General features: G+C 33.0%; 1 protein-coding gene across 2 annotated transcripts; it reads right to left on the reverse strand.

Annotated features, from left to right (window-relative positions):
• Positions 1-4,205: 4,205 nt before the first annotated feature.
• Positions 4,206-6,875, reverse strand: LOC111369366. Of its 2 annotated transcripts, none has more exons than XM_022990851.1 (5): positions 6,288-6,875; positions 5,841-6,206; positions 5,445-5,745; positions 4,895-5,014; positions 4,206-4,800 (listed from the first exon to the last, which is right to left on the reverse strand). In XM_022990851.1, the coding sequence occupies exons 1-5, from the start codon at positions 6,564-6,566 to the stop codon at positions 4,682-4,684; spliced, it is 1,185 nt and encodes a 394-aa protein (XP_022846619.1). In that variant the 5' UTR covers positions 6,567-6,875; the 3' UTR covers positions 4,206-4,681. The 2 variants fall into 2 exon arrangements, with proteins under 2 accessions (XP_022846619.1, XP_022846618.1); XM_022990850.1 differs by having other exon boundaries at positions 4,206-4,803; positions 6,288-6,874.
• Between the last annotated feature and the right edge of the window lie 4,510 nt (positions 6,876-11,385).

Genomic DNA, 11,385 nt, shown 5'->3' on the forward strand with positions numbered 1-11,385 from the left:
AATCCCCCACAAGACTATAATAGTTTACCTAAAAAAAAATAGTTTGCTAATTATCAAAAATCAATAATAGTTTGCCTCAAAAAATTGGTAAATCCTATCAGTTTAACCTAAATCTTATAGTTTGATAATTAGCAACGTTGTAGGAATGTCATCTAATAATCCCAATATCATCATCTAGTTAAGGATCAACAAAGTTAATATTCTGTAAGTGTCATTTTAGTGCTTATTTTGTCATATATTTTCTCATCCTCTCTGCATAAAACTTCTGGACAGGCCCACAACATTGAGGTCCACTCTATGTAACTAAATACAATTAATCAACCCAAAACTAGAACATAATCAATGAATTGATAAATATCGATTCTACTGCATTTCTTACGTCTAATCAAAATTGACCGTCGTCTATTTAAGAAAATTGGTTTAAGCCGTAAGTACAGATTTTTTGGACAAAATTTGGACAGGGTTCTTTCGAAGCACCCTGTCGGCCTGTTTTTCTTTTTGTCTTCCAATAAAAACCCGCAAAGTACATTTTTTTTTTAACTTTTTTGTTGATTTTTCCTGTACTTATAGCATCTCTCAAGAAAATTATATATTTTTAGTAGTGTTCAAAACTAATTTAAGAAATAAAATATTGCACGTTTAAGTTTTTAGATGACTAATTTATAAACAAGACTTCATATTTTTTAAAAGCTTATTTTGTTTATTATCTCGAAAGAGAGGAAACCATGTTAGCAATCAACAACTAAATTGATTTTAATAAGTTTGGATGTCAACAAGTCGTTATATCTATTAGAAAGTTGAATATAAATATACAATATTTAATCATAATTTTTGTATACTCACTCTTCGACACGTTCTAGAAATATTTTAATTTTTATAAATAGTCTTCCAAATGTCAAAATTCGGCATAATTTCTCAACTATATAAACCAAATCATTAAAAGACAATATGATACGTTTCCATTTTTGTCTACTTAGTACCATCGAATATTGCTTTCTTTGTTAGTATTATTCTCATATTAAGCAAAAGTGCCCAAAATTCTATAAAATTTGTTTTGATATTTTGACTTAGCCAACTCTAAACACAATCATTTTCTGAATTCCCATTATTTATTTATTCTACTAGCCACCATGTCGTAATATCCATAAAAAGTTAAAAGTCAGATTTTTTAGTTGGTGAGCAACCGTTGAATTTGAGAAGCTTAATGTATATTATTTAATTGTGGATTTTTATTTTATTAAATGCCACAAAAGTTGATATTCGGACGACTCTTAAATTGCCAAATGGACGCTAGATGTGGCGAATTCGACAAATAATTATACATAAAATTTGTCAAAATTTCGATGGAAACAATGAAGAAATTGTTCATTGTCTACATAGATCTCTTACATATGGCAAACTCACCAAATATATCTACTACTTTATACGTTAGTTGATACAAATTTTACCATATCATGTTGGAAATTTCTGTATCAAGCTGTATCCCATGATGTCTATTTATAATTTACGTTACCCTTATATTATCATATACGAACAAACTCTTAATAATAATATGAAAAGAAAAGAAACTTTAATATTTTCATTTAGTTTAATTCAATGTCTTCTTTTTTCTTTTTCTTTTTTCGGGGGAATCCTCAGCCGCTACTTTTTGGGTGCGCATTGGGTAAACCCTCGGGTTTTAATTTAACGTCTTGTTAATATTTTAGGTTGTTAACCAAAAAAGGATATTTATTCAGTTTGAAAATAGAGAATGAAAACAGGTTGATTACCAAGGGGGGGGTTGTAATCTCATAAGAAATAGGAAACGTGTATAATATTGGAATGATTGGATAAGCTTGGACTCCTAATAGTCTTAGAACTTTATTTTGGGGAGATTAAGACTCGAGATCGAGTCCTAAGAGGGAGTGAGGATACTGTGCTGTAGCTAAGTGACCAGGTAATCAATTTAAAGGGGATCGGGGTACTCGATGTTCATGAATGACCCTGGGATGGAATTGAGATCAAAGTTGTAGGGACACGAGTGGTCGGGCCATCCCTCTCCAGGTCAGGTTTGAAAGTTATGGCATCAATACATTCTAATTTTCAAACTTTTATTTTGTTAAAGATCAAATTTTAATAAATTAATTTATTTCCTCTCTAATAAGTGAAGTTTTCAAATAAAGTGATTCAGATATGTCAAAAGACTCAAAATGAGTAGATTGGTCCAAGCATGATTGGTCCTACCATGAGAACTTAAAGCCTTAACAAATTTTCAAGGTAAGAATGTTCAAAAATTTAAAATAATCAAAAACATATTTGATTTTAAAAAATAAAAAACAACTAAAGACTATAAGCCTGTTTGGAGTATTTTTTACCCCAAAAAAATTGATTTTTTGATCGTTATTTCACTATTTCAGCCACCATATTTGACTTCTTCTCTTACAGTGGATCCCACTTTTTTCCTAACGATCAAAAATTCAATTTTCAAAATAACTCCTAAACAGACTCTATAAGGATTGTGATACATGTCAACTCGTACCGAATACTCACATACACCGAAGTGTGTTGATTTTATTTTATTTTTAAATACAAGTTGGTCCCGTGTGAGACCTGTGAGTTTTGATAAATAGAACCCTGTAGATCCAACATTTTCCAGACTATAATGACCCTTGCCCCGGCAAGAGCACCCACAGTCGACAAATCAGTGACTCAAACTATGTAAGCATGTCGATGCCCATACCTCTCATGGTAAAAGGACCAGACCAGCTTCGTAGGATTGTACCTTTTCTAGATTCAGAAAAGATTTTCCCTACAATACAGCGTGGCCACTACGAAAAGACAGAAAAGAGAGAAGATTTGAGTAGGAAAAGTTTCTTGCGTACAATAATAGACGTGTATGGCATATATATCCAGCAAACTGCAACCCATTCTTCACCATTACTCAACTCCTAAATTAATAAAAAATAAATAAAATAAAATTATAAAGTTTAATCACGTTGACGGCTTTTACTCACTTATTATCACATTCACAACTATTATCCATTTATTATCAACATATTTTATATACATATTTATCAATTAGTTTTAGCTACGAACCAGACGTTTTGCGCTTTTAAATTTTGATGAAAATAAATATACAAATACTATAATAGGAAACCCAGTTGAGCTTTTTCTTTTTTACTCTCCCCTCCCAATTATATAAGCTTATTTTATTTTTCACATGGATTAAGAAATATTCTTTAACATCATCTGAAAATTTAATTTTTGCCAAGATTTTTTTTTAGCTTACCCCCATTTAATTTTTAGTATATAGTATTAAATTATTGTTAAAATTAGTAAAGAATTTAAATAATTTAATTTGAAGAAGAAATGAGATTCTTTCCATATTTCCAAAAAGTGGAAAATGTGTACATTTGAATGATTTCAAGGAGTTGACATATTAAGTGAGGAAAATTGAATAAATGATATTGATAAATGAACAAAACAAAAAAAAAAATTAAGAAACAGGCTTATATATGTTGAGACGAGATAAAGAACACTCAATCTATGAGCCCGTTTGATAGTCATTTTCTTTCAAATGTATTTTTCTCTCTTCTTTTCAACAATACATTCTTTTTTAAAATAATATTACACGTAAATCAAAAACTGACCCTTATTTTTCAACCACACATTTCACATTAATTTATTATTCTAAAATACATTTTTACAGAAAAATGTCTATCAAACACCCCTTATATATTGGTACGGATGGATGGAGTATACAAATACTATATAAGAAGAGTAATTCCGATTGTACAAAATTCATTTTACAGAATAAAACCAGATCCCTCACACAAGGTCGACCCCACTGTAGAGTCCAATGTAATAAAAAATGATAAAAAAAAAATTCGAACCCCACCATCCCACATGGTGTGAGACTTCTGAAAGAAGTCTGTGATACACCCCCAGTTCGGCTCATATAGGAAACCCATTTGAGCTTTTTCTCTTTTTATTCTTTTTTTGGGACAACAAAACCTAGCTAAGCTAATGTAAGAAGAATTTATGCAGAAAAAACAAGAAAGGAGGTTAATCGACAAGACAAGACGACGATGGTCAAAAGCCGGAGTACCAAAGCATGTGAAAGAAGGTGCAACTGAAAATGTGCAAAGTACCCTTTGATTCTACCCATGTTTTGACCATATAAAAACATTGGACTTGACAATGAAAGATTAATAAACAAAATAATTAATAATAATCATATTAATTATTATTATTTTGAATCGACCGATACAAACTGACTGTAATGCATCAACACTAACAGATAAAAAATGGGCTGCTTTTCATCCAAAACGAGACTCCAACCCCTTCCTGATATGCCCTTTCTAGGCATATTAACAGCTCCTACAATACAAACCTTCTTATTTATCATTCCATTTTCCAACAGGAACAAAATAGAAACCGCCACCCATAAGTTTCTTGTACCTTGAGCCCAACAAAATATGCTGCTTTCTTCAATCTTGACTGATATTTTATTTTGTTTTGTTTAACCTAATACTAATCCAAAAAAATAACACATTTTCTTAGGCTGCTATCTATAATTACTATCTAGTACTGCTGAAACTAGTAAAAACCTTATTCTTGGATTTGTTTTTCTACTATCAGAGCTTTGATTTTTTCCTTCTACGACACAGTTTTGGCTAAACAATTTCGGACGGGACTCTGATCAGTAAGTCCACTCCTGGGGGAGACGGAGTTCTTGATTCATCGCCGGCTGTAGTCTCACGGTACGCATCAGTTGGCCCGTCGCGACATTGTTTCTACCCTTTAAACCATCTGCTGCTGCTGCTGCATATAAATGAAGAACCCCAAATAAGACACTTACATGAACACAAACTCTAGAAAATATCTAAAAATATCAGGCAATAAATCCAGTTACCATAGTCTGGATTGCAATTTGCACTGCCCCTGGAGTGAACCTGTGGCTGGGGATCTACGTTATCCAAATGCAAATTTAAGGCCTGGACCACTCTGTCTGGTAGTAAAACCGTTGAACAACCTGTATTAAAAAAAATATGAACAAACATCAGCAAGAATTAATACTCATATGCAGTAGAACAACACTTAATAAAATAAGACAAAGCCAGAAAAATCAGATATTAGTCAAAAGGGTCATTAAATTATAGAACCATTTACTCCATTAGCAAACAAACATCCCATGTGACCAGCAGCCAAATGAAACTATCCTAAAAAACTAGCCACCCGCACACTGTAATTGCATTCAATATCATTAAAGACGAGCTCCCTCTCGTGCAATCTGGTTTTCATTTCATTAAATTACGACCGGTAGAAAAGTTTTGACAAATGTGTAACAGTGGAACTTGGGCGACTTATCCGAGAAGACTTGATTAGCGCGTTAACTAACTTAAATTTCCCGTGCTTAAATAATATGTATGTAATTAAGTATCAATTTCTCGTGAACATTCGACCTGGCTTCTTGCGAGTTTCAGTCGGGGTTCCGAATCTTCTGGGCAAGAAAACTCCAGTGCCAGCACGTTCTTTTTTAGCCCCGGTGTCTCCAAGAAACATGGCTCTCATGCCAGCACCAGGTTGCCTTTGAGACTGTTGTAAAGTAGGCCAAGTTGCCATTGAAAAGTCCCGAGGCAGAGTTCTCTCCCCTCCATTCCTTCTAACATTAGGAACCATCTGCGGGTACCCACCCTTGCCCTGTCCCCAAACTCCACTCCCCTGTTGTTGTTTCATCATCAGTTGCATCTTTAATTGCTGGAACTGCACAAGCAAAATTGATAAATTCTCAGTTCATACACTACAAGTTAGTCCCAGTAAAACAACAAATGGTTTTCTGTAGAGAAAAAAAGGCACACCTGAGTAGCTTGTAATTGCCGGTAAGAAAGTTGGGGTTCTTGATTTGGGTAAAACCCAGAGCCACGTTGTGGGTTCTCGAGAGGTAAAGATATCGGATTGAGCTTTTTCGGGGCACGAAAAACTTCTCCAGCACATCTGTTACCGGAGTAAAATCCATTCGTTTCTTCAATAATTCTCATCCTAGCCAGCTCCCCTGCAGCCTCATATAACGCATCCCAATCGGCAGCGCCCTTTCTATTCACTCCTGGCGGTGAAGAAACCATAGAAACGCAGTTTGGGCTGGCGCCGCTGGACCCAAAGTTGCTGCCATGCGCACCCATAGCACCGCATAGGGTTGATTGGGGCGACCGAGACAGCACCCGTTCCTGCAATCCAAAATTTAAACATTAGAATGAAGTTCAAATAATTAAATAACTAAAACAGAGACGGTGATAGAGCATATTTACCTTCCGATTATCCAAGGTGATTTTGGAGTCTTGGAGAGTAGACTGCAAGAGCTTCCGAGCTACTTCGGATAGGTAGTCATCCTCATCACTTTCAGTTTCAGTTGAACCTGTAACAGACTCAACAGGTGAACTCAAATCCGAGTTGGGTCCAAACGAGTTTCCATTGAACCCAAAAGAAAAATTATCATTTCTTTTGTTCTTGAAGTCCATCAACAGGTCGTCATCAGTTAGAAACTGAGGCGGCAGCCAGAACTTTCCATCATATAATTCCTCAGCCATATCTCTCAACACAACCTCCTTGGACAAAACAGCAAGCAACCTCTCTATAATTTGTAGTTTTTATGCCTTTAGCACTCAATAATCTGAAAGACAGAAGACTGGGATTCCTTATTTGAAGGGGATTATGGGTTGCTGGTTCTTTAAGGTTTAATTATAGCCCCTCCAGTAATTGTGCTTGCTGGGTTTCCCACTGGGAAAAATCAGAGGGGCCCAGCAAAAATTCGAAAAAAGTGATAAAAAGATCAAGGAAGTGAAGAGTGTTGGAGCAGCACAAAGTGAGGGGTTTGTGGAGAGAGAAAAGCCGTGCCTGGGTCGTCCTTTTATAATGTTTAAATTCTGCAGAAATAGTATGTGGAAGCGGAGGCGGATATGAAACCCTAGACATGTACTGTCCCACGCGCGACAAAGGAGCGTGATCCACGCACATTTTGAAAATGGGTAAGTAACTGTACCAGTGGTCCCAAATCCCAACCCCCAACCTATTGTGTCGAGAGCAAGTTAATCTTCAGACCTTTCAAAATCCTTGCACTACTTGTATTTATTACAAAGTTGTCCAACCCTTCAATAATTACCGTGGTCTTGTTGAAACATAAACTTCCCCAAAAATATTTGACTTGTCTTCGTGAGGGAGGCGGATATGAAACCCTAGACACGTACTGTCCCACGCGCGACAAAGGAGCGTGAGTCCACGCACATTTTGAAAATGGGTAAGTAACTGTACCAGTGGTCCCAAATCCCAACCCCCAACCTATTGTGTCGAGAGCAAGTTAATCTTCAGACCTTTCAAAATCCTTGCACTACTTGTATTTACTACAAAGTTGTCCAACCCTTCAATAATTACCGTGGTCTTGTTGAAACATAAACTTCCCCAAAAATATTTGACTTGTCTTCGTGAAACAAAAAGTGTAACAATTGTGATTGAGCTCGCTCATGTTTGGTTATGCCGTTCTGCTAAAATTTTGAATTAAAATTCAAGTCAAAATTAATAATTAATTTTAATCACAACATTTTATCAACATCTATCAAAATTTATTAAAAATCTAGTTTTTATCTTAACCATGTAGAGAAGCTTAGTAAAATTTTGGAAGGTTTTTATTATTGAGTATTGGACGTGCAACTATAAAAAAATTTAGGGTCAGCTTGCTTATTTTTGGAAGGTTTAGACTGACTTTTACTGATTCGATAGTTCGTGGACCAATAGTGAAATTTTCCTAGCAGAAAAGCGTGGGAATGTAGTTTGTGTGTATGTAGAGTTGTAGCCAGGTAAGATATTTGAAAAAAATAGTGGGTGTGGGGTGGGGAATGGGTATCGGGTGTAGAGCGCTGTAGGAGGGCGATGTGTGGGGTAGGGTAGGGTGGGATGGGGTCCATATTGACAGTTGACACCAGTCATTCGATTCTCATGTGAGGACTTGGTTTTTGGTTGGGGTGCAGGATTAGCCTTAACTTAGGGGGTGTATTGCGTAATGCTTGAGAGGGTGGGGGGCAGCCTAACGAAGATTTTGTTTTTAAGTGTATAATTGGTATTCGATCGGAAAAATGGAACACTGAGGGCATCTCCAATCATGGCACCATTGCACCATTTTACACTATTTTTTGATGTAAAATTGTTCCAATTCAACACTAAATTTTGCACAATTTTGGACCAAAATGGTACAAGTGTAAAATGTCATTTTTGCCCTTATTTAACATTTTTCAAATAAATTTGTTGAGAGTATTTATGTCATTTGTGCTATATATTTTTTAATACAATAAATTATTAATATTAATATTATTTGTATTTAAAAAAATTAAATATAAGACATAATAATTAATAAATTAATTAAAAGACGAAAAAAATTTAAAATACATCAAACACGATTATTTATTAAATAGCAATATACATACGATAATCTAATTTTATTTTTGAAAAAAAGATATATAAAAAGTGCATAGTTCAATAATCTGGAAGATCACTTTCAAATCCTCCAAAATCATTAAAATAATTTAATGTTAATGCACCAGTTCCAGAATAGACGGAAGTGTCAAGTCCAGAAGTTGAGTTGATTGAAGATGAAAATCGACATTTTCAGGAATTCCTTGCTTGTCATAGACAAATCAAGGATAAAAAAAACTTACATTGCACTTCAAAATGCATTAATCGATCATTTGTGGAATGAAAATATGAATTCTGAGAATTAAATTGCAAAAATTTAGCGACTTCGTAATATTATCTATCCAAATTCGAAATACACTGTACTATTTTCTGATGGCATGATTTCATATTTTCGTTGTTGTAGTATTTTTATTAATTGTTCTATGTTTTTTATATTTATTAATGAATTTAATATTTTTCGTAATTTAACGTAATTATTTATTTAGTAATTTATGTATTTATGAAATAATTAAATAAATTATATTTCAAATAAGTAAATTATAAATAATAAAAAAAGGGGAAGAAAATGGTTAAATACTGTTCATTTGGTGTAATTTTTGGTGTAATGGTTGAAGATGAATTTTAGTTTGGTGCAAGATTTGGTGCAAAATTTGGTATAAAATGGTGCAAAATTTGGTGCAGGGTTGGAGATCGCCTGAGATCAAAATCGATTCGATTAAACTTATTAAACTTCGAATTAAAAACTCACACCAAAACCTGTTAAATTGGTCGATTTTCAAAAAACTCGTGACCAATTCCCGTTTTAATCGATTTATGTAAGGATCCGTTTGGTAGTGATTTTTTGAGAATTGATTTTTTGCCGTTAGGAGAAAAGTGAGGATGACATGTAAATGAAGAAGTCAAAGATAATGGTTGAAATAATGAAGTAATGGTCAAAAAATCAATTTTTTTGGAGTGAAAAAGCACTATCAAATGGGACCTAAATGTATATTTCTTTTCATATTTAAATGTATATTTTTCAATTTTTGTATATGTATATTTCTAGTTTTTTAGGGCTTGTTTGGTAGTGATTTTGAGAATTAATTTTTTGATCGTTAGGAGAAAAGTGGGAGCTACCGTAAGAGAAGAAATACAAAATTAACGACTGGATTAATGAAATAACGATCAAAAAATTAATTTTTTGGAGTGAAAATTCACTTCCAAACGAGACCTTAAAAATCATCAGTTCGACTCCAATTCAACCTTTGATCCTTTCTCCTTTTTCGGGTTGATGGGCGGGTCTATTTTTAAAACATTGATATTCATAGCTCAATTAATTATTAATACCTTTGTATATTAATTATTTTTTTGGTTGATTTCATTCAAGGGATGAATGAGCTTACAAGTGACAACGTGAAGCCTCCTTCCTAATTTGTTTTAACTAAACTGCCAAACGTAAACCTACCCATTCCATGTTGCAATTTGGGCGTTGGGAGTGGGGACAGTGGGGTGGAGTATTTTTCCATTTTTTTTAATATTCTAACCTACTCGATGATGTTTGTCTTCAAAGTTAAAAAGTTAAAAGCATAATATATTTCAAAAATTTTAATCACTCTTAAAGAAGATTCTGATATATTTAAAATAAATCTACATATATAAAGTAATGAGCACAATTAGAATAGCATCCTAATATTAACAAAATAATGTACATTTCATTCTCGCTAAAATAAAACAAAATACTCAAAAAGTAAGGTATGTTTAGTATTCATTTGAACTCCACTTGATCGATCATTCGACAAGTTCATTTCTTGTCAACTCTCTATTAAAGTGAAACCAAATATAATAATATTATTTATCACTTTCATAGGAGAAAGGACTTCACTCACAACTATCAAATTTTTGAGTACTACCCCGTGTCAAACGGGGGCTTGACCCCTATTAAATTTCATTACATTATCTTCTATTTTTCTCTCTCCTATTTTCAACCACACAATCTTTTATAAAATAATATTACACGTAAATCAAAAAAATTTCATTCTTTTTCAACCACTCATTTTTCAAAAAAATACTATTCCACCCTGAAAATGGGGGCCAGACGGGGGCTTAAGATGAAACCCACCCATCTTGTGTTTCCAATATAATTATTCAAAACAGTTAAATGTTGAAGTCTTTTTTATGACTTGATGGACTAAACAACAATTTTCCGTTGATTAGAAGTATTAAAATGATATTCCAGACATTACACTATTGATAAAGGAGCCATGAGATGAAAGAAAGTTTGTAATGATATTTTAAATATTACAAATATTATTTAAAACTTGTTTGACAATCATTATTGTAGAAAAAGAGTTTTGAATAGTGATTTTCAAGAGAATGTTTGGCTAAAAAGTATAAAAAGTTTTTTTTTGTATACGTATAGAATATTTTATTGCATGATTGTGTGGTTGAAAATAATTTTATGATAAACTATAAAATAAGTTAATATTATCAATAAGGCACTTAACTAATATTAAAATAAAAATGATCAAGGGGGTGTGAACTATTCAGAATATGAAAAATGAAAGTTTGTGTAATTTTTTAAAAATGGATGGGATGTCTATGAAATTATCACGAACCTCAAAAATTGCATGCGTTATTGCTTGAATAATTTTTAAAATTAGTCGAGACGTCTCTAAATTTTTTAGAAAGCTCGAAAGACGTATCTTTAATTTGCCTATAAAAATAAGAATAATACTATCTAACACCATGATACTAAAGCATCAATTTATGTGGTATTATGTAATATATTCAATTAAAAGTGAAATTATGTGATTTATTTAATTGAATCTATAATTTAATATCACTTTAGGTAGAGTTAAGCATTGTTTGTCACATATTATTTGAAAAATAAAGAGTTTTGAACAGTATTTTTTGAAAAATGTAATTAAAAAGTAAAGAAAATTTATTGGTTTGTATGTAGAATAT

This window comes from Olea europaea, chromosome 20, assembly GCF_002742605.1.
Source record: "Olea europaea var. sylvestris chromosome 20, O_europaea_v1, whole genome shotgun sequence".
NCBI classification, from domain to species: Eukaryota; Viridiplantae; Streptophyta; class Magnoliopsida; order Lamiales; family Oleaceae; genus Olea; species Olea europaea.